Raw genomic sequence first — 27117 nt, forward strand, 5'->3', positions numbered from 1 at the left:
GATTGAAAGAAAAACTAGAAGAAGAGCCAGATGGAAACCAAGCAAGAATAATGTGAGTGACAGTGCTGAAGTCAGGTGAGAGGTGAGGAGCAGATACAGAAGAAAAGACAACCTGAGACTTTGGTCAGGAAAAAACCTGCAAGTCTAAAGGTAAAAGCTGTACCAGATGCACAAAGGACAAGACAACTGGAGAAAGCTGGAGAAGTTTTCTACTCATATGCAAATCCTTTCCCAAACTACAGTTCCTGGTGTGTCATGACTGCAAGATGCCAGTTTAACACTCCACAACAGGACTGATCACTGCCAGCTACTGGCAGAAATGCTGGTGTTGTCTCGACTTGGGAAGACCCAGCTACCTCCTGGTCCAGTCTAACAGGACTGGCTCTGCCTAACTGACTAGTCCTTCAACTGTAATTAATCTTTGGGGAGGTCCGTGCCAAAGGCTAAGCTATGCACCAGCTTCTGATCAAGGTTTCTTTCTTCATACAACTCTCCTCTGAGGAAAGGATTTCTGCAATATTAGGATGCTTTTATGTTAGATCTAATCCTTCCACATAGGAGGAAAACAAGTGTCACCACTTGCACAAAATGGTTTGCCAAATATTCTCCTCCTGCTGGCTGATGAGATCTTTCCTTAGCAAAGCTCTACACTCAGCTCCTCTCATGCAGTATTTTTGAGACATCCAGAAAACAGACAAACAGAGGAATTTTCCCGATTTTCTTGTTGTAACACAAGCCCACCGACATGAACAGGTATCACATCAGCAAACAATACATCCAAGACAGTCACTGTGAACAGCCCAGTCAGGAACATCTCATGGAACACAGATCTCCAGACACCTCAAGAACAACATCCCAAACAAAGCAGGACTCGTGTCAGGACAGTGTGTGCCATGGCAATGGCTGGGCTGGAGGCAAGTCATTGCTTGGAAGGCACAGCAAATGAAAGTGGTAGCTCTGTGTTGTTGTTTTCTCCCAAAGATGGGCCGTTCCTCTTACCTGACACAGGGAATGTTGTTTGAAATGGCAAATTTGCTGTAGATCTCCCTCTGTGACAGGAACTGATTGAGGTCTCCATTTTCCATGTACTCTGTTATCATGCACAGGGGGTCATCACGCACACACACCCCCAGGAGCCGGATGATATTTGGGTTCTTGAGCCGTGACATGATCTTGATCTCCTTCAGGAAATCATTTCTTGTAAAACAGAAAACACAGGTTTGAATCCTAAACTATTCCTTTGTCTAAGGAAAGCAGAAGTGGTGTGTAAGCACATCTCAGGCATTTACACTTCTGCCCACAGCAAGTGTGAAAGCTGGTTCTGTGCTTGTGGTCAACACTGAACCCTTCCACAGCAAACAGGATTAATACAGCATTTCAGTTTGACATCACATCTATTCCTATCCCCTGCTCCCTGCTTGTCCTGCTCCTGACATGAACACACACCAGAGACACATGACACTCCCCTACAGCTGTCACCAGGGTTAACCTATGTGACACTGGTGCTCGGGGACTATTTGCTTTCCTTCCCAGATGGCTGGCACTGTGGATGCACTCACCTGGCTGTTTTGTTGACATCTGATCTCAGCATTTTCACTGCCACAAGAACCGGCTGGTGAGTGAATTCTGTAGAGGAGACTCCCAAGAATTCCAGCAGGCCATCGGCTTCACAGAGGTGCACCTGAGGGGCAGAGGGAGCTGTGAGAGTGTGCACAGGCAGAAAACCAGAGGAAAACACACACAGAATCAACCAGGTTGACCTCCAAGATCATTAAGTCCACCCATTCCCAGCACTGCCAAGGCCACCCCTAACCCATGGCACTGAGGCCTCGTCTCCATGCTGTGTGAACACTTGCAGGGACGGTGCCTGCAGCCCTGCCCTGGGCAGCCTGTTCCAATGCCTGAGCACCCTCTGGGGCAGGAATTGTTCCTCAGCTCCATCTAACCCTGCCCTGGTGCAGCTTGAGGCCGGTTCCTCTTGTCCCATCCCTTGTTCCTTGGGAGCAGAGCCCAGCCCCTCCTGGCTCCATCCTCCTGTCAGGCAGTTGGAGGCAGCCATCAGGTCCCCCCTTGAGCCTTCTCCATACTGAACCCCCCAGGTCCCTCAGCCCTTCCCCATCACACTTGTGCTCCAGGCCCTGCACCAGCTCCAGTGCCCTTCTCTGGCCCCACTCCAGCACCTCAATGTCTCTCTTACAGTGAGGGGCCCAGAACTGAACACAGGATTCGAGGTGCAGCCTCACCAGTGCCAATGTCACACTGAGGTCACCAGTTTGGTCACCACTGGCAGAATGACCAAATGAATGATCTAACGAAGGTGACACTGTCCTTGATCAGAAATAGCCCATAAGTTGGCCCTAGATCCTGGAGAGAATGTGTACTTCCACTCTACAGCCCATTACGTAGGAACACACATGGACTTCAGCCTGATGTGTCCCCAACACTCTGAACTGACTTCAGGTGTGCAGATTGTTGCAGTAGAGTACTGAGGCACTCCAGTTCAACCAGAAAGTACTGGAGATGCTCAGGAAGGCCTGCAGGAGTCTGCTTTGCTCTTCATGTGCATCCAAACAGCATGGCTGGAGCACTTTTAGCATGTACAGCACATCACACCAGCCATCCAAGTCCAGAACTGCCCTGAGACATGGCTTGAGTCACTGCTTAAACTTAACTAAGGAGCATCCAAGAAGTACAGACAGCTATCCCCAAGTCCTCCAATTCGAGGAGGAAAAAGAAAAGGGAAAAAAGTGTGAGCACGTGTATGCAATGTGAACACCTCACCTGGGAACATACCCAGAGATGAACACTCTGAGTACCCAGAATCCCATGTTTCATAGAATGGTTTGTTTTGGAAGGGACCCTAAATATCATCTAGTTCCACACACCCCCCCAAGCCCCCCATCTTCAGATAAATAAATGAATAAAAACATAAAATTACTGCCAGGGCTGTATTAGAAGGGCTGACAAGACACTGGTTAAGAAGTAATCAGAATGCATATTCAAATGGAGAACTGGGCAACAGATGCTGGAGGAGAGGAGCAGACCAGATGTGTCAGTGTAAGACCTGCAGCAGTGAAGGGAATATAATGGGAGCTTAATGAATTTGGGAGGAAGAAAGCAGCAAGGGCTTGTGACAAGCATGGTGAGCAGAGGGAGACAGCACAGAAAACGGGACAATGCACAGAACAGAAACAGAAGTACAAAGGTGCTGCTGTAGTTGTACAGCAAATAAAATCTGCTGTGGTGAAAGTACAGGCACAAGAGCAGGAGTAAGAACAGCCACAGCACGAAGCACATGTGTGACAAGTGCAGGTGATGGGTCACTGAGTCAGGGAGTGGATGGTCAGGAGCAAGGAACTAAAAAACCTGAAGGGGAAGGAAGCTCTCATGGAGAGGTGAAAAAAGCAGTGAGCCATGCTTCTAGAAGTAGGACCACACACTTAAGCCAGGAGTGGAGCAGAGCATATTATGATGACCAGTTTGGGAAAGATTAAGGAGGTGAGAAGGAGAGATGGGAGAATGCGATGCAGCACATTTGCCAAAGGGTGGGAAGGAGCCTGTGGTGTGAGGAAAAGAACAGGCTCTGAATCCTGACAGTTACTAGAAGGACAGGAATGGGAGGGCAGGAGAAACCAGAAGCAAAACAAAGATTTAAATGAGACAAGCTTCTGCTTCACTTCTGGAGCACAGCCCAAGGCAGGGCAGGATCCAGGCAACAGCAGAAGGGACACTGACAGCCAGATCAAGAGGCTGAGCATGTCAGCACCTTCCCAACACATGGAGTGATCCAGAAAGGAGTGGGACAGGGAAGGGGCTGGGGTAGGGAACGTGCACTGTTGTGCTTATCTTTATAGTTCCTCACATCACAGAGGAGGAAGCAGACAGTAATGGGCTGTGCTTGGTCAAAATGTAGTAGACAGGTAGAATTTAGGGCTGTAAGTGAGCAAAAGCTGGGAAGGAAAGAGAGACAGTGGAAAAGGGAACAGAAGAGGGGAAGACCTGCTCAGTATGGAACTAGGCTAGTGTGGTGGGAAAGCAGGGATAAAAGGCAAGGTGACAGCATTAAGAGCTTGGAAGGAGCTCTAGGGGTAAAGAGAAAGCTTAGCAGATGACAGAGACATGTATCATGCTGCCTGAGGCTTCTGACACAAACTGGGGCTTGACCAATGCTACAGGATACATGAGGGCATCACAGTGCTTGGGAAATGTCTGTCTTGGGTCAGTGTGCAGAATTCCACCAGAACCTCCATCTGTTAATGGAAAAGCTGTTTCTACAGCTCCTGGCTGGAGCCATTGCTAGAGCTTTCAAACTGACATGTCTAGAGGTGGGTGACAACCATCACATGCTTGCGATGCCCACAGAAGACCATGGAACAGTCTGAATTCCCACTGCCAGGCCTTTTCTGTAAGGTATAAAGGATATAATAAGGTATAATAGGGATAAAGACAGCAAAGTTCACCAGTTGAGAAGATTCATGTGGTACCAAGCAGCAGCCTCCCAGGTGCAGAATGGGAGGCTCTGAAACCTATCCTGAGGGACATCAGCTTTCCCCACCAGCAAAGACATATTGCACAAAACACTGGTATGCAGCACAGCCCCCAGGTATGAAGCAGTGCAGAGACTCTGCTCTGCAGGCATCTCCTTTCTGGAGCAGTGGAAGTGCTGTACCTCTCCAAACTGCCCTTCTCCCAGCTTCTCCTTGAGCCGCAGCTGCTGCCGTGGGAATTCACCCACGGAGATGTCCTTCTTGGTAAGGGAGTCCACGGTGAGGGCAGGCACCGCGTACATGTTGTTGCCAGTTACACCCTGCAGATGGACAATATCCGTCTCGGCATAGTGAGGAACACTGTTCTGAAAGCCTTGGTGAGGAGTGGACTTGGTCAGGTCAGGCTCAGCGTAGTCCCCACTGCACACTGAGGGGAAACCAAAGACAGGTGGAGTCAGACACATACACACTCTCTTGAAACCCAGCCTGGCCTGGCTTCTGCTCCTCTTGATCCTGCAGAGCTCTGGGAATCCAGCCAAGCTGTGTGCCTACTGCCTTGTACCAGGGTGACACCACAATACCTGCGAGTGCCAGTGAACTCATGTTAACAGCTGCCTGCTCTACCCAGTCATGGGAGCTAAAGTTCCTGCCCAGGCATTGAGGCATGAATGCATGAGTCTGAAGTGAATTCCTGCTTCTGATTCATCCTAAATAAGGTCTGTTCCCTTTACCTGTTGTCTGCAATGTCAAACTTGCTCTGGATTCCCTTCTGCAACAAAAACAGATCAAGGTTTCCATTTTTCATGTACTTTTAGCAGGCTACACTACCTCTTAGAGCTTATTCACATAAATATCATGAGATAGCTCTTTATAATTAACTCCCTATAGGACCAGTATTACACAGACATTTGTTTTGATTCAAATTCACATCCTGACTCAACCCAATCAGTCTCCCGGTGTACTATAATACTGGATTGGATCTTAGCAACTTGTCAGTGCTTGAGGAATGCAGCACTGCCCTTCCATTCACTCAGATTACAAAACACTGCTAGAAACGCTCCATTCTGCTTGCATCCAAAAGCTCCCCAGGGGCTGCAAGCCAGGGCACCACTAAGAACTCTGCTGCATTTCCCTCTGCTTTTCCCAGGGGAATGTCAAAGAGCCCTTGCTGCAGGAAGAGGTGCTAAAGGTCTTCCCCAGCCAGTCTGGACAGCCCAGGAGTGCTGCAGGCAGTGACTCCACTGCCAAAGGGCTGATGGGACAAACAAGGTACCATTGCCAAAACCAGCCCCTAAAAGATGACCTGGCTGTTGTATTCATAGAGTCTTCAAAGAGAACAAGAAGCCAACACCCTCTAGTGGGCCAAAGGTACAGGCTACGAAGTTGCAGAGCTCCAGAATATTGTCTTCAGTCCCTGGGTTACTATTACATTGCACAGGAGTCAAGAGCAGGTTACCTAGACACCACAACATCTTTAGGGACTGAGAGAAATAATAGAAGAAGAAACACGTAACTTCTGGAGACTGACGATTACATTACCCGAATCCTCTGCGCTCTGGGAGAGCTCTGGAAGCTTTTGGAGCAGTGTAGCTGGCTGGTGATATTCCAAATCCAGTGGGAAAGCACGTTCATAGGTGGGATTTGACTGGTGAATCTGGGTCTGGTTGTTGGCAATGGTGTAGCTGTAGAAGGAGAGGCGAACTGTGGCGTCCTCCTCCAGGATTCGACGTGGGGCCTGCAAAAGAGACAGGAGAACAGCTCAAGTGATGCTCAGTCGTTAGGTAATGTGTTGGCTGCAATCACAGCAACTTCCAGTAACATCTTGGATGGGGGCTGGCTTCCTCCCTGCTGTGAGAACAGAGTTTTAGCTGCACTATGGAGCTGGGGAAATCCTGTACTTTCCACTTAATTCTGAACTCATCAGGGTTAATGTTTAGTACTGAACTTGTGCCTGAAAAATAGCTCCATTGTATTACCTTTTCCAACCTTTTTTGAACATATTGCTTCCAAAGAATGATGATTATAATCATTAGGAGCAGGAGAATAATAGCCACAAGGCAGCCCACGAGGATGGAGGTGCTGGAGTCATCTGCTTTCTCTCCTATCCAGGTGCTGGTCACAGAAGATGTGGTTTCTGGAATCATAGAGATATGAAGAAGAATCTGGAGTTAACAAAACACAGTCTGTTCTGGCTATCTTGCTACATGTCCCCTCCTACACACTGGTACAGGAAGGATCTTAGGCAGCTCCCTGAGCATTAACATCAGCTGTGTTCATGTTTTGGAGGCTCACAGCTAGGAGCTGTGGAGAGGACCTCTGCAGTCAGACTGCTTTTGGGAACAGATTCCTGCATATAGATCCATATTAGAGCAGACAGTTGTCTGAGTTTCACTGGCTGCACTGTGCCTTCGGCCCACTTGTTCTGAGGCAGCCCCAACCAGCTGAGGGAAGAAGACATAGCCGAGGCTCAGAGGGCTGTAAGATGCAGCCCTGTGCACAAGGGCAATAACCATACCCAGAGCTCCAGAAATGGGGGGAGACACCACATTAACTAGACTGCTGCTATGACACCCCCAACACATGATCCCCTGCCATGGCAAGTGACAGAAGCCCTTACCCCAGGTCCCCTCGGTAACATTGTACTCAGCTTCCAGCAGATCTGTTGTGCTTGTGGCGACGGTAACGAAGCTTGGATTGACACTCTCCATGTCTGTGGAAGGGAAGGAAGGTGTCAGTTCAACCACCAACCTCCCTGCTCCTGCCAGTGGTCAATGCAATCCCAACCATCACCCCTGCCTTCCACAGCTGGACAGGACTGAGACCCATGCAGCAGATACCTGCTCCCTCAGCACTGAGGGAGCTGCATGCCTGCAGCACTGAGTTTGCCCTGACCGCAGCGTCTGCAGGATGCTGCCCTGAGCTTGGCCAGGCACAGGGACTGAAGCAAGAGCTTTTCTTCCCATTCTAGCTCGAGCAAGTCCAGAGGAGGCCATGGAGATGCTGTGAGGGCTGGAGCAGCTCTGCTCTGGAGCCAGGCTGAGAGAGCTGGGCTGGGGCAGCCTGGAGAAGAGAAGGCTCCTGAAGGGGAGACCTTAGAGCAGCTCCAGTGCCTAAAGGGGCTGCAGGAAACCTGGAGAGGGGCTTGGGACAAGGGCCTGTAGGGACAGGCCAAGGGGAATGGCTTGAACCTGCCCGAGGGGAGACTGAGATGAGCTCTTAGGCAGAAGCTCTTCCTTGTGAGGGTGCTGAGGCACTGGCACAGGGTGCCCAGAGAAGCTGTGGCTGCCCCATCCCTGGCAGTGTTCAAGGCCAGGTTGTACACAGGGGCTTGGAGCAAGCTGCTCCAGTGGAAGGGGTCCCTGCCTGTGGCAGGGGTTGGAGCTGGAGAAGCTTTAAAGTCCCTTTCAACACAACCCAGTCTGATTCTAAAGAATCACCAACCCAGGCTAGACCAAGCGTCTGTCTGCCTAGTCCCACATGACAGAGGGTAGCCAGAAGCTGCTATCAGCAAGCTACAATCACAGCCTTCCTTCCCCAGGAACATCCTCTCACTATAGCTGATTAGGAACCTTCAAGTACAAAGATACAGAAATATCATTTCACTGTCAGTGCTGGCAGCTTTCTCCAAGACTCTTGTCCCTTCCCTACTAGAGCCTTTTAAAGCAAAGCACCTCAAAGCACTGACTCCCACATCATAGTTAAGACTGGAGGAAAAAAGGCGTCAGCCTCTTATTTTGCACAATCTGCTAACTTGGTCATCATGTGTAGATATATATATATAGATAGATATAGATATAAATTATCCATAACAGAATACTCGGTAAAGAGAAATACAAATCAACCCCACAACCAGTAGGCAACTGCCTTAAAAAATGCTTTACAGTCCAGTTTTTGGTTGTCCTGGCTGTGCTTCTGCACATGTGCACAGAATCAGACTGAAAAGCATCCACTGTGGAGTGGACCTTTATGCCCCTGCACTACCTTTCCAACTCTTCCACAGTGCTTCTACTACCTCCTCCTTCCAACCACCTAGCTCCACAGTGCCTACAGTCAGGTTAACGCCAGACATCCTGCACCTCCACACCATCTCCCTTGCTCTCTGTGCTTCCAGATGTGCTGGACTGAGGGACACTCACCCGACTGGAAGGAGATCTCGCTCATCATCATCCAGGTGTCAGCAAAGTGGAAGCGGCAGAGGATGGCTTTGCCCACACGCTGGCTCAGGGGCACAGTCACAAACCTGGCGCTGGGGTTTTTGTCATCCAAGACAGTTGCCACCCCAACAGGCTCAGGCTCCCAGTCTGCGATCAGGCGTGGTTTGAACAGACACTCCACCTTCTGGAAGATCTTCACCCCCTTGGAAAACATGTTGTTACAATGCACCTAGGAAGGAGAGAACAGATCAGATGGGAGGAAGATTCACTGAAACCTAAACCAAGCCTCAGGTATTATCCATTCATGTATATTATCTAGTTCTAACATCTCCCTACATGAATATTGCTAACCCACAACCCAACAAGTCCCTAACGAGGGACCTGCTCAGTAGGCCTCCAGCCACTCGTAGTGTGCAATGAGAACATATGTGCAAAATGTTACTCTGAAATAGCTCTGAACTTTACATGCAAAAGCTACATTAAGAGTTGAATTTTGGCAGCCTCTTCAAAAATCAAACCTGGTGCTAATCTAAAGCCTCACAGAGCAATTCTCCTTGACTACATATCCTTCAAAAGGGGAAAGAAAAAGCACATCTCTAGCCTCTTCTAGAAAGCCTTCAGCATCTACAGTCTTACTTAGAGGTACAAGCACAAGATATTCCCATGCCATAGAGCAGCTCTTGTGCTGTGGTTGCACCTTAAACACAATTGAAGGTCTACATTTTAAGATAACCATCACACAGCCTGCATCCATTAGCCCCTCATGGTAGCTCATCATCAGGTTGTCCCTACTGCAATGGCACCATTGGAATTTAAGCTACCATCGCTATAGTGCCAGGCTAACATCTGCCTAAAACCAAGGCATCCACTCTCACCTCCAAGTTACAGCTCCACACAGTTCACTTTCACACCTAAGGAGCTCACAAACTGCCTTCAGGCTGGCCTCACACCTCCATCCCTGGGAGGTTTGTTTTAGCCTCCCACGAGCCAGCTTTTTCCCTTCCTGCTCTTGGACTGCACCTAAACCAAGAGGCTCCAGCATAAAAGTGACTTCTCCATTTTCCTGAGTTACGGCATTGCAGACCCATGAACACCAAACTCCTGGCACTCTCCCATTGTCGAGCACTTCCAAGGAAGCAGGCCTGGCAAAGAGGGAGAGGATTAGTAAGGATCCTTTATGCTGTTTCACTGTCTGTCTTCAATGCAAATCTTGCCCTTCTCAAACAAAGGCAGAATCACAGAGTGGTTTGTGTTGGAAGGGACCTTAAAGTTCACCCAGTTCCAGCCCCCTGCCATGGGCAGGGACACCTTCCACTAGAGCAGCTTGCTCCAAGCCCTGTTCAACCCGACCTTGAACACTGCCAGGTTGAAGAACTTCTTCCTAAGATTTCATCTCCACCTCCTCTCAGGCAGGTTAAAGCCTTGTCCTGCCCTTGTCCAAACCTTCTCTCCAGGTTTCTTGTAGCCCCTTTAGGCACTGGGAGATACTCTAAGGTCTCCTTGGACCCTTCTCTTCTCTAGGCTGAACAAGCCCAGCACTCTCAGCCTCTAAGTTCTGCCATACAGTCCCAGTTTTCTGGACTCCAGTATTTTGGCACTGTGTCCAGTGACCAGGAAAGGAATGAATAATGTGATCCTTAGTCTTCAGTCCCCCTCAGTCTACTCCATTTCATACCCATGGTGGCCTGATCCTTACCAACAACTCTAGGAATGATTTCCTAATAACTGTGGGGTATTAGCAACAGTGACAACAACAGCTTCCATACTCAGTGCAGCTTTGAACCCTATTAATTGCTTGGCCTCTGTGAGGTCCTGCAGTGAATAGCAGTGAACGGTAATGAGGACAACAGGCCTGATGAGCAGGAAAAAGACAAAAGAAGGCTATTTGCATGTAATTAGGAACAGATGAAGCTCAGACAATGTTATTCAATAGGGAGGCATACTCATCCATAACAAGGCAGGAAAGCCTGACGCCTGCAATATAGAATTTGTGCCATATTTGGACAGGAGTTGGATATGTTCATGTCTTGGACTGATACAGAGACACTTTCTATTCCAACCACCACCTACGGAAGTCCAATTTTATAATAGGCAAGCCTAAGTAATTTGCAAAGCAGCTGCAATATTTGCTGACATTTACTTGTAATGCTTTCCTGGGCCCTGGGGAAGTTCAGAGGACTGGGATGAAGCTAACAGGTATGAAGAGACAAAAAAGTCCCTACAGACCGCTTACGAAATAAATGCAAACCCAAAACATGCAGCGTTCAAGAAATAATCACCATTTATGCTAATACCACAGCTTTCTAATGAAATACTAGATGTAGTAGCTGCTTTTATGAGCCAACGTGTCTGGTTGATGAGGATGGCTGTGTTTACATGATAGACTTTTGTAAGGCGTTTGATTTCCCCACAACATCAGACTCCAGTTACCAGAGTATGAACTCATGAATTATATCAGCTTGATTAAAAAATGCCAACTAAATCGTACAAGTTTTAAGACACAAATTCTTACCTAGGTGTTTTTCTAACAGGAATTTATTCCTTGCTCAAGGTTCAAACTGAAACAGGGGAAGTTCAGGTTAGATCTAAGGCAGAAGCTCTTCCCTGTGAGGGTGCTGAGGCGCTGGCACAGGGTGCCCAGAGAAGCTGTGGCTGCCCCATCCCTGGCAGTGTTCAAGGCCAGGTTGGACACAGGGGCTTGGAGCAAGCTGCTCCAGTGGAAGGGGTCCCTGCCTGTGCCAGGGGGTGGAACTGAAGGAGCTTTGAAGTCCCTTCCAACACAAACCAGTCTGGGTTTCATTACCAAATTCAGTGATAAGAGACAGCAGAATCCCCAGCAACAAATTCAATTGGGGGAGGGGGGGTGGGAAATAAAGATTCCTAAAATAATCTGAAGTTTTCAGGACGGACTTATTTCAGGGTATTAAACTTGGGAACAAACTGTAAGTGATGCTTCCTACACTGGACTTTTATCCTGGACACCAACAACTTTAAACTGACTTTCAGCACAATACCAAAGCCTCGATGCACACTGGCTCCCTACCCATTGGCTAAGGAGGACCAATATGATCACAAGGTTTATAAACAGGGAAGAATTGTACAGAAGCAGGAAATTGGTGCCATTCCTTTATCCAGTTTGATGGCAAGCCTGCATCCAGTTTTAGTTTCTATACCTCTAAAAGAGTATTGGCAAAGAAAGGAAGGATTGAAAGACAGCTTCACAAGTGACCCTGGATCTCACAGGGAAGGCACTGAGAAGTTCAGCCAGCTTAGTTTACTGAAGCAAAGATTAAGGCAGTGGTTTAATCTCCGTGCAAGAGCAGGGAAGGGTCTGAGAAGGCAGGACTCTTATTTTGGCCAGCAAAAGCAGGCTGAGAGCCAACGGTTGAAAGTTAAAAATAGACAAAATAAAACTAGGGTAAGTAACCACCAAAACAATTTACTTAAGGATGTGGTGGGTTCTCCTTCATTTGAAATCTCTACAAGAAAAGCCACCAATCCTTTTTAAAAGCCTCTGCTGTTTACTACAGCCTCCAAAGTTCGGCTCATTCTTTTCCTGTGTGTTTAAGTCATTCTCCACAGCACAAGCACAGACTCTGACATCCAGAGAAAGTTTTGGTCAAATGGAAACACAACCACGTTCCTTTACCTCAGGGGTCAGGCAGCCCCTAGACATTAAGTAGCCTACATCCTAAACCCAGCTCAGCTGCCTAAGCACTGCTTCAGGTGTCTGCTTTTTATTTCTTTAAGCCAAATGCAAAAGGAGAGCGTTTGATCCCTGGAGAGGCAAGTGCTTCCCTGCTTCACCTTTCTACATTGCTGAACCTGGGACACCTCCTCCAACCCTGCTCCCAGGCACCTTGCATCTTCCTGCTTTGGGAAGAGGACCCAAAAGTGTCAATCTGGAAGCACCCAAATGGAAAGCCTGCTCCAAGCTGCTGCTGGAGAGGAACCACAGTAACTACCTTCATGGAGGTGAAGTTCCGTGGCCGGTCAAACTGGAACTCCATTTCAACATAGCCCGTGCTGAAGCTCTCGTTCTTCCAGCCCACGTAGTCATAGCCTGGCCACACGCGGTACTGGTGGCTCTGTGTGAAGTCATCCAGGCCCAGCACCCCATCCGTGAGCTGGCCCAGGCCACCGTACAAGTGCCTGTCAGGAAAGAAACAGGAGTTAGGCAGGACTCCAGCCAGGAGAGCTCAGACGTGAAAGAACACAGGTCCTTCACCTGGTACCAAGAAAACACAGGTTTATTTACTCTTAATCCATCTTGGATAAACTATTCCCTGCTCTTATGCAACATCTGCTTTACCTCGTTCAGGCTGGGATGTTAGAGTCTTTCCCTGCTTAGGAAAGGCAGAAATTTTGCACTGATTTCAAGCACTGACAGCAAAGCCAAGCTATGAGCAAAGTCTCTTGAGAATGGAAGCAGACTACAGAAAATGATACTGTACACTCTCCAAACAGAGCTTTAATTGCAGCATTTCACCATGGAGCTGCATGGCAGGAACTGCTCCATCCCATCCTGGGGGAACCAGTGGGGAAAGTTTTGCAGGCAGGCACAGAAAAACAGGAGAGAGCAGTGAGACCATGGGCAGCTCACCCAGCCACAGCCAGTTCTAACTGGGATCAGCTCTGGAACTGCTCCTTGTGCAAGAAGAGCATGTTATCAACTCAGACCCTCCACCCAGGACTCTGCCTCACTGCTCTTCCTATCTTGAGTGCAGAGCTCACTACACAGTTCTTCCAGCACTAAGATGCCGATGTGGTTCCCTCCTAACCCACCTGGGAGCGATCCCTGCCACATCCTCCAGCAGGGAGAGCACAGACACTTCAGCTGCGTTAGTGCTGAACTTGCTCCCTGGTCCTGTTTCAGAGTCAGCTGCCTCCAGGCAGTCTGTAACCAGGGCTGCTTGCTCTGCAAGCTCGCTCAGGGTGAGCCTGCTGTCAGCAGGATGTGCACAGGTATGCATGCCTTTGAACCCCAAAACAGGATTTACAGCTGGAAGTGGCAACTCCTGCTTCCAGGCTGGTCAGACTTGGAGGCAAAGCAGTTTGGAAGAGTCCTTGCTTAGCACATTGGGGTTTATGCCTACATCTGTAGCTCCCTGCCACTCCCCAGCAGACAGGCTTCCTGGATTAGTGCTGGGCAGCAAAGAGCAGTACCTGCATCTTCCTGCATATTAAAACCTATTTCTTTAAATATCGAATCCCTACTAATTCCTAAAGCATCAGATATTAACATGTAAAGACACTGTCACCCAATACCTTGTAACAACCCAGAAGGACAAGGAATGTACTTTCCACCCTGTTATTTTAATCTCCAGCATGATAGAACACAGTTCAGTTTAGAAAAAAAATCACCTCTACACATGAAAATCTTTTAGGCAACAGTTAAAAAAAACTCAGGGAGTTACTGACAACTGAACAGGAGATAAAATAAAAGCACCTCAAGTCAGTGGATGGCACCAGGCCCCTGAAGAGACCCTGTGAGATCACTCATTAAACACATTTCTGCACACACAGGGATCTGCTGCCTCAAGAAGATACCCACGCCCCTGTCTGTCAGGTTTCAAGCCATTGAAGCACACTCAAATCTGTATTTATAGCAAGGAAAGTGGTTACACTGAATGTCTGAAAGCTCAGCCAGTTACTTAACATTTCAGATACAGGCTCTTCATGAACTCTCCTTCCTTGAGAATCAGCTACTGGGTAAACAAGAGACACCTCAGAATGTCAACAGATGTCACCCTACCTAATGTCAGTGACATGAAAAATTAACAGACCTTGTAATAAGCTCCCAAAATCCAGGCACTTTTTGATTCCAAATTGGAAAAGCATCATACCCCAGAGATCTTTACAGTGAGCGATCAGCCACCTTCCTCTCACACCACATTGGCAGTGGTGCCGCTGCTGACCTGCAGCTTCTCCCAGGGAGTGATGCACTTTTCCAAGTTGTTTCAAGTCCATCAGAGCTTTGTTTTCAAACCCAGCATCTCCAATCTGTCCAGAAGCTCACAGGTATCAAGTGCAGGCCTACAGTTCAGGTGCTGCACACTTTCTCGGGTGCCCAGTTTACCCTGCAGACCTCCTGCAATAGTTTAAGATGCAGCCCGCTAGAGAGTGCATTTTTGGATATCCAACTGCAAAAGCAACAACAGTAATGAAGAGAGGAAGGACCTTCATCTGCTCCAGGGACACTGGGACTGAAGTATCAACGACAGCTTAATATTATCCCCTGAAGCAACAAAGAAATCAGTGCAATGAACATGGTCACAATTAGAAACCAAGAGCAACAAGGGCTTTAAGGCAATTGGACACATCAGGACTGTATCATCACATCATGTAAAGATGGAAGCTATGAACAAGGACAGCCTTTAGCTGTACAAGGACACACTCTTTAAAGAGAAGCAACAGCTTCCAATAACCAAAAGCACTATTTCTTTCTTTCTTTCCAGCCTTTGTGATCTGGGGGAAATGAATCTGATGCATCCTGAGCCCAAACCCTCCACTAAAAGGGCAACTAACAACATGCCAAAGGCCTCGAATAACAAAGCCACAATGCTTTGGAGAACTAGTCGGCTAGCTTGCAGCTCTGGAGGTCTCAAAGAAGTGTCTGGGATGCAAGATACTACTGACAGGGTAAGTAGGAAAGAAGAAGTAACTTGCATAGTGACCGACAGAGAACAGGACGACTTCTCCCACCTGCGCTCCTGGTAGCCATCATAGGTCGAGTCATTCAGATAAACGATGGGGGAGCCAGGAGCCGCTATTGTCCCTCCTTCAGGGATGCTATAGGATGCCAAACCATCTAAAAAAGAAGGCCATATACCTCAGAAATACAGCAGCAGCAGCCTTCCATCACCTCTGTCCATATGATCCTTTTACTTATGATGTGGACCAACAGAAGCAGTTCCGTGGGCCTGGGATTCCCTCTGCATACGTGGGACATGGGTGAGTCCCAGTGAGCATTGTGCAAGGACTACTTTCCAGTGCCAGGCATGGAAATTGGTACTTACCATGCCAGACACAGCCATAGAGTTCCACCCTCATACAGACAGTCATTGGCACCTTTGTCACAGGCATCACCCGGATAAAACGTGCAATGATGGGAGGCCGAAGATCTTTCAAGACCACGTCGTAAGTGTCGACATTCCCTTGGATCACCTGGAGAAGAGAGATCCTTATGAGCAACTGCTCCCCATCATACTGTTCACCTGTACACTGGTGCACTTGTACCCCATTATCTGAGCCTGAGGAGCTTCCCTGTGCAGTATCTGCAGAGTGTTACCTGCTGCTGCTCCCCTCCTACCTCGTACATGGCTTACAGGGTGATGGGTGCTGCCATTTCACCTCCTGACCACTGCGGAGGAGAAAGGTAGGTAGATGAATGAACACGTAGACTACATATTGCAGAGAGCTCCAGTTACTAGTATATAAGCTTTCTTCAAGTGAGCCTCCATGCACATTCTAACACCAGGAAACCAAGCACTTGCCCTCATCACTAGATACCTGGTAGATGGTCATGATGTCCCTTCTCTATAACCCAGCAATATTCCAGAGGTGCTGCTCTGCTTGGGAATGAAGGTGCAATCAGCTGCAGAGCAGATGTCTTGTGTTCAGCATGGCTACAGTCAGATCATCCTGCTGAGGTGCAGTCAGACATGGCAGCAACTTCGACCCTCCCCTTCACCACATTTCTGGGAACAGTCCACTGTTTGTTTGGACAGTCAGTGTGTGGAAAGAGCTGATGCTGTCAAAGCCCCAGCAGTGCACTAAAGGGATTTCTTTTAGAGGATTTGGACCTATGGAAACAAAATGAGAACACTTTTGATATCAGAAGTGTGGATTACAAGTGTGAGAGCTCCTGTTCAAAGACACTATTGGTGTTGAGGATGAATCAGAGGCTCACAAGACCACAGACTCAAATTGTTGATGTACAGGCAATTTAAAGGATGAGGGCCAGCAAGGGAGCAGAAAGGTGGCTTCCCCTTCATGGCAGCAGGGGAGAGCTCCAGGGAGTGTGGCTGGAGAGTGCTGAGAAGTGAAAGACTTCTTGTATCACAACAAATTAGTCACTCAGAAGACTGCACTGCCCTGAAGAAGAGCCAGCCAGATCCCGTGGCTGATGGAGGTGCACTGGGCTGCACCAACTGCAGATGGAGGTGCAAGATTCAAATCTACTTATCTGTATGCATTAGGAAGACCTCTTCCAGTGCTGCAGTTGATGCCAAATCACTGCTATTTCAGTGTGACTCTATGAACCTAACTTAGCATGTCTCTGTTCAAGAAGATCACACAAATGGTTTCAGCCAAACAAACCAAACCCACCCCTTCCCTGTGCTGCTAGCTTTCAACATGCACCATATGCTGCTCCTCACCAGGAACATCATCGCCAGCTTTAGTTTGCTTACTAAAGGCAAGAGGACAGTCTGTTGTCCCCTTATCTCTGACACCAGTTAAGGATGGTGCACTGGGCTGCACCAGATAGCTGGGAGCTTCCTGCAGCTGGCTGGACAGCGCTGTAAAGGTGTACAGTCCCAGGAGGTGAGCAGAGGAAACAGAAGGAAAGCCAAGCAGTAAGCTTGCTTCCTCGGCCTTGCAGCTCAACAGGCTTTTCATCTGCAGCCTCTGAACATCTCCCTTCCTAAGAGAAACACCCACGACTTCTTGCCATGAAGTAGGGACGCAGAAGTAATTCTTGTCTTCAGGAATCAAGTGTCACAGTGATTAACCCCTTCAGCTGTCAGACAGGCCAAGACTGGAGACCTGGGAGACACCCACACTAGCTCCACAAGACTTTCCTGATAGGACATAAAACCTGAGAGGACACAGCATATGGCAGAATAGCCCACATCATGTTGGACAGATCCTCTGGGGTTGATCATTTGTCAGGTAACCTCTGAGGTAGCAAATGTCCCTACCCATGGCAGGGGGGTTGGAACTGGATGAAGTTTAAGATCCCTTCCAACCCACACCCGTCTACAATTCTATATGTCAAGCCAGAAAGTTCTAGACGGACATAGGGATGGACAGAGAAAGAAGAAAGCCTTCCCCCTAAGAAACAAGTACCTTTGCACCAGCTCCATAGTGGATGGGCTGACATGCTTGTCCAGTCCAGACATCTTCTAAGAGAAGCAAAGGAGAACGTACCCTTTGTGTGGCACCTCCACAAGGTGGGGTTGCTGCTATGGAGCACAGGTTTCTCAGAGCCCAAAACCCCAAAGTCAATCAGCTGTGTGTGGAACAACAGTTTCCAGCTCAGCACCAGTTTCCAGCCCCAGGCACTACTGATGCCAGTGTTCCCAACATCACAAATGAAGCAGTGCTGCTCTCAAACAACTGCTGATGGCTGGTAACAGAAACTGATGAGGGACCAGGACTTATCGCTGCTGCACCATGCAACATTAGTGTCAACGGAGAGGTCCATCCTTAACTGGTGTCAAGAAATAAGGGGTAAAAAAACCTGTCTTTTTGCCTTTAGTAAGCAAACTAAAGCTGGAGATGATGTTCCTGGTGAGGAGCAGCATATGGTACATGTTGAAAGCTAGCAGCACAGGGAAGGGGTGGGTTTGGTTTGTTTGGCTGAAACCATTTGTGTGATCTTCTTGAACAGAGACATGCTAAGTTAGGTTCATGGAGTCACACTGAAATAGCAGTGATTTGGCATCAACTGCAGCACTGAAGAGGTCTTCCTAATGCATACAGATAAGTAGATTTGGATCTTGCACCTCCATCTGCACCTCATTCCAAGGTCTGAATTATTTTACAGGACATTTGACCTGAGAGCAGTGCTGCTGAAATATGGATTCCCCACTGGAATATGCTCCTTACTGGTGACACATTTGGAAAAACATGTCTTATGGAAAGTAATTTTCTAGAGGAGCTGAAATGGCAGGAATTGCACCCATTGTGTATGTCCAGAACAGCAGGAGCAGAGGAGCAGAAGCATTTTCTCTAAGGATACCAAGAGGGAAAGCTTTTTGGTCCCATGCAATGGGGAACAGGTACAAACACACAGAATAGATGTGGAATTCCACATACACAGAACAGAATAGAGTACAGCTCAAACTTATAATTCACATCATATACAGCTGAATATGTGTTCATTACCTTATCTTGGCCTAAGAGGGAAATCTTGCAAAAACTGACCCATACTAAATGATAACATCTGACACTAACACAGTCCTGAGTGTCCCAGATCCCTGCTCTGCATAGGACCAGAGTGGGAGACAAGGAGCTGCTTGTGGACAGTGTAGCCTATTGAATTCTGGTGTAACCCAACACGCAAACAGACTTTACCAAAGGAAGTGCCAATGAAGAACAATTAAATGGAGGTTAAACTTCCCCTCCCATCCTGCAAATACACCAAAATGCGAGGGATGGGCAAGACAACGGTAATGGTCAAATGGCTGGTCAAAGGTCTGAGTGAACAAATAATTCATTAACAAGCTAGAAGATATCCTAATACTGAATACAGACCCCACTGTGACTTGTAAAGCACCCCCAGTGCAAGAAAACATCATTCAGTACCCTTCCAGTCTGGTTTAGGTCTTCATACTCAGGTCTAGAGACAGCAGGAGACACCTTTGGTGAGCTGGGAAACCTCTTTGAGTTGGTGCTCAGCACATTTCCTACCTTCTAAACTCCTTCCTCCTCATTGCTCCTTACATTGAGCTCTGCTATCAACACCCAGAAACTCACCTCCATTCCCTGCCATCTTCCCCTTTTTTAACTACAAAGTAGACATATGCTTTGCAGCTTCCAATTTAGGAGCCAGTGTCTGGCTGGTAGAGGGGCATTCATGTTTTAATATGGACAGTAAGAGTGAAGAGTCACAGCTTTCACTCACAGCAATGGTTGGGATTTGGGGGATCACGTCAGGGGAGGAACAGTCCAACACCACAGCAAACACAGGACTAAGGCAGAGGATGCCTTACAGAGAAGAGTCAGGACACAGTATGGTGCACAAGGCAGTCCATAGAGGATGCAACACAATGCAGTTCCTCCACACTCACCTTCACTCCCTGGCGGTCCTTCCAGGAGACCCAGCGCTCGCCGTTGCGGCTGTAGTCGATGCGGTAGGCGCGGGCAAACTCCTTGCCTGTGGCATGGGCATGCCGTCCCTGAGTGCCAACCAAGGTGATGAAAAACAGCTTGTGCAGGTCGATTTGAAGGAACTGGACATCTTCTGGTTGCAGCAAGCCAGCTGGGCACCAGGCTCCATCACCCTCTTCCCTTTGTAACCTGAGGGGAAAAGTACACGCATGAGAAGTGTCACTTCAAGGAACTTAGGAAAACACCTTGAAGCTTAGGGAATTGGGAGAAAGAAACTAAATCAGCAAGAGACACCTGACAGCTGGCTATGAAATACCTCTCTCCCCTTCAAGGTGATGGTCAGCTGAGAGCCCTGTAGCCAGTTATGCCCTGTTCAGAACAACCACCTGAATTTCACATCTTTCATTACCTGTCAGAAGGTGTTTCTTCCACAGACACATACTTTCATGTTAATCAGAAATAACTGTGCTACTCCATGGGTAACTGCATACATTACATACATACTCTGGAGGTAACCACAAAAATACCTACATTGCATTGTAGGTAATTGCATTGCTTTTTAGAACCTCACTGGTAACGCATGCATTTGCTTCACCTAAACCCTACACAGAAAGGCCTGAACCTCTGCCTGACCATCTCCTAGAGCTCAAACACACACAAAGAGGGGCTATCTTAAGAACACAGAATCCCAGCCTGGTTTATGTTGGAAGGAACCTTAAAGCTCCTCCAGTTCCAACCCCTGCCACGGACAGGGACCCCTTCCACTGGAGCAGCTTGCTCCAAGCCCCTGTGTCCAACCTGGCCTTGAACACTGCCAGGGATGGGGCAGCCACAGCTTCTCTGGCACCCTGTGCCAGCGCCTCACCATCCTCATTGGAAACCATTTTCTCCTTAGACCCAATGTAAACCTGCTGTCTTTCAGTTTAAACCATTGCCCCTTGTCATGTTACCCACAAGCTTGGGTTGCAGGACCCTGCATGCTCTCTGCACTGCAGGCAGCACTCTGTACTGCAGGCAGCTTGTACCTGGAGCTCTCCCCTCCCTGTTTCCCCAGTGATACTTGCCATGGCGGATATCTTCTACAGCAAAGTGCCAAATCTTTTGCTGTTTCTGTAGGACAACTCAGCAAGGCAAAGAACTCATGACTGTGGCTACAAGTGTTGTGAACAGAAGTGCTTATGTGTGGCTGCACACAGAACACTTTATCAGATATATTCCAAGCAGCCAGCACTGCCTGACCAGGTCAGGGGGACACTTAGAAAGAAAAGCTCTGCCCATCTACAAATTATTCTGGGTCATCTAAACCTATCTTCCACCTTTCCATCAGAGCTGCTTGTGCAGAACATTGCTGGGGTTAGAGTGCAAAGGTCTCTGCTTCCAAGTTGAACACTGTGGCACCAGCTCAAAGATTAAGGCTGTTATCCTTGGTGACAGCCACTGCCATCAGCAGAACCTCTGAAGGAGCTGTGTTGCCTTCCCTGGGTGTCTGTATGCTCCCTGTGCAAGCCACAAGGTGGTGAGAGTTCTAAATGTATCCACATACAATAAGACCCCGTGAGCTTCCTAGCAAAAAGCATTTCCCAGCAAACAGGAAGGCCTTGAAGTGTCCTTGTCTTTTGGACAGTTATCTAATGGATGGGATCAGTGAGTGCCAAGCCCCATGCACCAAGGAATGCAGTGCCTAGAAGAGACACTGAAGGTCAAGGCACAGGTTAGAGAAGATTTTTGTCTCAGCTGTTTGTGCCAGACTTTCTTACAGTGAAGTGGCAAGTAAATGAAGTTGTAAGGAAGGCAGGAAGGGTGACTGTGAAGTGACAGGGACAGACATCTGCATAGGACAACTATGACCTCTAACAAAATGAGGTCAGCTTTGTGTCTTCACCCTGTGGATACCCAGCTGCCATGGTAAAGAGATGATGATAACAGATGGTAAGTGATGCCTGAAGTATCTGCAAACTGCAAATAAGTCAACCCTCAGAGAACAAAGTGAGTTTCCTAGCTTTCAGACCCATAGGTGTGCTCAAACTCCACTAAAACACATGACACTGGGCATCTTTGCTCTACCACAGGCTAACTAAAAATATAATCAAGCACTAGGAGAATTTTATGATTTTTGACTGCTCAAATTCACCGCAAAAATGAAAGTATCATAATTAACCCGAAATTAATCTGCACTGAGCTCTGGGACAATACAAGAGGGACATGGAACTGTTGGAGTGAGGCCAGAGGAGGTCATGGAGATGCTGTGAGGGCTGGAGCAGCTCTGCTCTGGAGCCAGGCTGAGAGAGCTGGGCTGGGGCAGCCTGGAGAAGAGAAGGCTCCTGAAGGGGAGACCTTAGAGCAGCTCCAGTGCCTAAAGGGGCTGCAGGAAACCTGGAGAGGGGCTTGGGACAAGGGCCTGTAGGGACAGGCCAAGGGGAATGGCTTGAACCTGCCAGCTTTAAGGTCCCTTCTAACACAAACCAGGCTGGGAACCTGTTTTCCTATCTGACTTGCACCAAAGCTGTAGGCCTGTTTGATACCATCATTATAACCAATTCCAAGATAACTTATTTTTATAAGTATTCTGCAAATCATCAGTGAGTAGCTCTGAGAGAAACACAGCGACAACAGAAAAAGAAAAGCCAAGCTTATGACAACTGTAGTGCTCCTTGACAGTGAAAGAAAATCCTTCAGTTGCTTTATACTCCTTAACTGCCTTAACTCTGCAGTTCCCAGGTTTTTGAGTCAAAGTGGACACAGCCCATTTCCTCAATAGGATGCTGTGGAAAAGCTCATCCTTGTAAATGATTTCCTATTATTTAGTTTAAAGCCCCCTACAGGAATCCCAAGAGCACCGTCCCAGGCTGACCTCTCAGCCACAATCCATTAGATTTATTCACAGAATGAGGGTTGGAAGCAACCTCTGGAAATCTCAAGTCCAGTCTCTGGCTCACAGCAGGGCTAACTCAAGGCTATGGTGTGCTACTCAAGGCTTTGTATAGCCAAATCCAGATTCCACCCTTCAATATTGAATCAGGATTTCCTGTATTACAGCTTGAGACCATGACCATGACCATTGCCTCCTGGTGTTTTACTATGCCCTAACTAGATTTAAGCAGTAAACAAGCTAAACAAAGAGGTTTCTTTAAGGGTGAGGGACGTTCTTCCTCAACCACATATTAGATATCTAGAAGGAAAAATGATGATGTTTTCGCTGGAGATGAACCCACCTTGCATACTGGGGCCCTGTGGAATCATACCACTGGCTGGAAGCCGTGATGTCTTCATCTCGTATCGTCCCTTCGTGCATACCCAAAGGGTAACGGCATATAGCTGAAAATGGGAACACAAGCCAGGCCAACAGATCAGTACCAATTCCTTCCACATCACCAGACAAGTTTAATTAAAAGGCTATTATGCCTAGAGAATAAACATGGGAATGATAAAATAGAGAATGCAAATAAAAAGGATTAAGTACTTCATAATTACTATAAACTGAAATTCTAAGTCATGAAATGCACTCACAGCATCATTCAGCAGAGTCCTGGCAGGCAAAAGCTTTACAAATAAACCCTTTAAGAACAGGAAATTCAAAGCCATGCTATGTTACTGGTTGCGTGGACCTATTTTACAATGAAAAGTTATCAATAATGAGGAGACATAAAATGGAATCATTAAAGAGTTTCCTTCTGGAACAAACTATTTGCTTGAGTCGCATTCAAATAGGAGTAATTATCATCTTCATCAGGCCAGTTACAAGTGAGAAGTTAATCTGCCGTTATGATAGATGACTAGAACCTTAGGGAACCATCTGCTCTGTTCTGTCACTGCAGGCTGGAGCTTACATTTGAGCACAAGCCCTGGCCATGCACACTGCTCCATTCCAGTCTGTTCCCAGCCTCCAGACTCAAGTGGAGCAGCCACCTCTCTCCAGGCATGAGAACACGCTCAGACTTGGTGCCTCCAGGGAGTACACACACAACTGGCTCGAGCCATGGAGCTCTACAAGCTCCATACAGCTCAATACACCAAAGCCAGTGCAGATGGAGCTCACAGATCCACGCTGTCCAAGTTCTCTCCCCTGACACGAGCTTTTAAACATGTCTTGGAATACTAAAGATGCTTCAGAGAACTCAGAATCTTAATGCATTCATTAAGGCTCAGGATTCAAACCAGGCAAGCAAGATATTTTTGTCAGGCTGACAACAGCAGATTATAAAGGAAGTTATACGGGATAAAATGATGAAACAATTGAAAGACCAAAACACCGTCAAGCACATGTCCAGGAAAGAAGAAAAGGGACTTCTCAAGGTCTTTGCCTTCATAGCAGCCCAACAGCCCCAGCTCAGCCCCTGTCTGTAGGGACACAGGAACGTGCCACATGCACTTCAGTTACTCCATGGCACACCTGCTGCTGCATCCTCACTGCCTGCCCCCAGCCAGGGCACTGCCCCACCTGTGCTTCTCATTTCTCTACCTCAGGACTGTCTCCCTTGTGGCAAACCCAGACCAAGCTGTTCTCCAGGCTCAGGTACAATCAGACAAGACAGAGGCATCAAACCCACCACAGAGAACAAATCACCACGGGCCAAATAACTGCCAGACACATTTCAGTGTAAAACTGTTTGCATTGTCAGGCACAGTCTCAGTGAACGTGTGACGTTTTTCATATTCCTAAATCATTTTGTAAAGGAGATGGTGGTGAGGTGACTGATGATGATACCAGATTATTTAATACAGTAGAAAAATCAAACTATGGGAATACAGACAAAACAAACTAGTAAACACCATTACACCACCAGCTATATTCATGGTCAGATGCTGGTCAGATACAGAATAGAGCTCTTCTTTCTTCTCCCATCAAAAGGCAGAGAAGGCAGCACAGATGAGGTAAGGAAAGATCAGCAGGCTCATCGTTACAAAAAATACTGAAGTGAAGCATGACAAAGATATTTATATCATAAACAATTACTCACTGTCTCTAAAAATACCAGAGGCAGAAAGCATCAAGAGATCAGGTAGCAGAGTTCAAACCCAACATATGCATCCTTCATCTACTGAGTGCTCTGAATGCCAAAGGTGCACATGGTACAAAAGTCACCCAGACACACACTGCCACAAGCCAACACACGAGGGGTGGCTCAAAAAGCTCCTGCCCAGCAGAGTGCAGGAGCCCAGAGCACACATGGGGTAGAGCAATGCTGTGTGCCTGCCCATCTGTGCATCCTTCCCAAGCCAGCAGGGATGGGACCCTGCTGGAGTCAGGACACCAGGCTGGATGGGCCTCTGGTCTTACCCAGAACATTCATTCATACACGTGAGGTTCCTTAAGAGGCCTGTTTACAGAAGAATTCACTGGGAAGCAACTTGTATCTGGCTGGGATCAGGTAGGATGACTGTGCAGGCTGAAAGCCAGCCGAGAGCTCTAATCCTGCTCTGACACTGAGGTAAGCTTAGTAACCAAACTAACCTCCACTGTCCTCACTCTTCCCTGTCCCACCAGTACAATCTGGTTTATTGCTGGGTAGCCAATATAGTTCTAGTTGTTGAACTATGGGTAAACACCTGAGGTCTTCTAAAAGGGTGGAGTTGTCTGAAAGCAGAAAGGGTTTTATGCGTTTCTGCAGTGGGAGTCCTGTCTGGTCACACATTATTTAAAGGTCAAGTGCACACCATACAGCAATGCCAGCTGGAGGGCTGGCTAATTGGGAGGGACTCCAGGGGACCCAGCCTTATAGCAATCCTTAACAAAACTCCTTTGTCCACAGACACAGGGATGGCAGATGGAAGCCAGAGCATCCCGTGCATCAAGAGGGGATGCACTGTACAGGTGGCTGTGGCTCTCACCAAAGTAAGCAGCATGAGGCTCTCACCAAGATGCACATCTTCTCATCCAAAACCACTCTTGGGTTCTGTTTAGGTGCCACCAGGACTCCTGCTCAGATATCCCTGACCCTCTATTATGCACTGAGGGACACACTCACCTGCCATGCAGACAGCATACACTAAGGCTCAGAGAAGAGTCACAGCTCACCTCTGTTAGTGAGGTCAAACAACTGATGCTAGGCAAAAGGACTCCACAGAATCCTTCCTACATAGGTCTGAAATCACCCACAGAGCAGCCTCTTTGGTGTAGAAGGCAATGCAGAACATGCTTCAGACCACTCCTGGAGCAGAGCAGGAGGTCAAGATAATCCCAGCAGGGCATCACAGCTGGGGAGCATCATCCAGACCACAGGTGTGCTGGATTTCAGTTGGGAACAGGGCACACACAGCCCATGGGGGCAGAGAGGGCTGAGCAAGCAGAGCTGCTTGAGGAAGTCACAGGGAGAAACAAGTGTGAGCAAAGCTACATGCTGCTTCCTTGGTGGAAAAGATGACTGCCAAAGTGTAGGACCACAGTGCTGTGCTCAGATCCCATCCACCTCCCAGGATCTGGTGGGGGAAGCTATTCCTGCACCTTTGGCTGCACCACCTTCGGTAGTTCCCACAGTCAAAAGGAATCTGCATGTGACCGACTCTCTGGCTGCTGCCTTCCTTCTTCTTCCACTAGGTTTTAACCATCAAAAGGAGAGAGTAACCCCAGTTCAAAGTTGGACTGTGTGGGGTGTACAGGGCTGTGTAAGGGGGGAGCACAGACCTTGCTGAGTCCCCCACAGGCCTCACTTCGCTTCTGGCTGGCTGCAGCACAACCTCAAACCTCTACAAAGATCCACAGGCCAGAGCAGGGTCAGGGCCAGACACAGTTAAAGGCCTCCAAACAAAGCGAGCCAGCCCCAGCAGAGCAAAGGAAAGCCCTCAGGGTAGCACTGCTGCCTCACCACACCTTCAGCCAAGCTGGAAAAGGATTATACTCATGTATTTCACAGACTGTCTCCAGCTCAAACCACCTCATTATGGGGATTTTTGCAGTATATTGCAGACCATTACTTTACTCATCTCCATCATGATTCTAACTTGCCAAGTGCTGTAGGGTAAGAGGTCAGGCCTTCCACAGGGACTCACAAGCTCATATCCCTGTCTCCACTCTAGTTTTGTGCCAGGTAGGGTTTTCTACCTTTCCTTCCACACTTCTCTCTCCAGAACCCCTCTTCCTGGCTGGGAGTGCTGTGGCTTGTGCTTTTCGAGCTGGCAATTTGCTTTCCACAGCATTGCTGAGCCAGTCTAGAGCCAGGTTTACTGTGCAGGCCAAATGGTCAGCCATTGTCCAAAGGGACAACCAGAGCTCAAGACAGGCCTGCAGAGAGCACAGACCCTCTGGGTGGGCAGGGATTGAGCATACCCATGTGCATGAACCCTCCTGGGACTGACAGGAGAGGTGCCCCACTCCAGCAGAGCAGTCCAGGGGAGGACACTCGGGCACTACATTAGTGATTTTATTTACACGCATTCATTACATTCACCATGAGAGGCAAAGAAAGGCTGAGGACGAGCAC

At 48.0% G+C, this 27117-nt stretch overlaps 1 protein-coding gene across 4 annotated transcripts in view; it reads right to left on the reverse strand.

The window, feature by feature from the left end:
* The window catches only part of LOC133212013 (discoidin domain-containing receptor 2-like), a 60062-nt gene that overhangs the window by 6153 nt on the left and 26792 nt on the right, over positions 1–27117 (reverse strand). For all 4 annotated transcript variants that reach the window (XM_061353000.1, XM_061353001.1, XM_061352999.1 and 1 more), the window contains exons 3-14: positions 22912–23014; positions 19660–19888; positions 15661–15808; positions 15347–15452; positions 12607–12793; positions 8624–8870; positions 7105–7197; positions 6464–6621; positions 6027–6222; positions 4670–4914; positions 1560–1681; positions 1000–1197 (exon numbers count right to left, since the gene is read on the reverse strand). In XM_061353000.1, the coding sequence (XP_061208984.1) occupies positions 1000–1197; positions 1560–1681; positions 4670–4914; positions 6027–6222; positions 6464–6621; positions 7105–7197; positions 8624–8870; positions 12607–12793; positions 15347–15452; positions 15661–15808; positions 19660–19888; positions 22912–23014 (2032 nt within the window). The remainder of the gene's footprint in view (positions 1–999; positions 1198–1559; positions 1682–4669; positions 4915–6026; positions 6223–6463; positions 6622–7104; positions 7198–8623; positions 8871–12606; positions 12794–15346; positions 15453–15660; positions 15809–19659; positions 19889–22911; positions 23015–27117) is intronic.

Source organism: Neopsephotus bourkii, unplaced genomic scaffold, assembly GCF_033783945.1.
Source record: "Neopsephotus bourkii isolate Nb327-2 ecotype Australia unplaced genomic scaffold, CSIRO-AGI_Nbou_v1 NB_659, whole genome shotgun sequence".
NCBI classification, from domain to species: Eukaryota; Metazoa; Chordata; class Aves; order Psittaciformes; family Psittacidae; genus Neopsephotus; species Neopsephotus bourkii.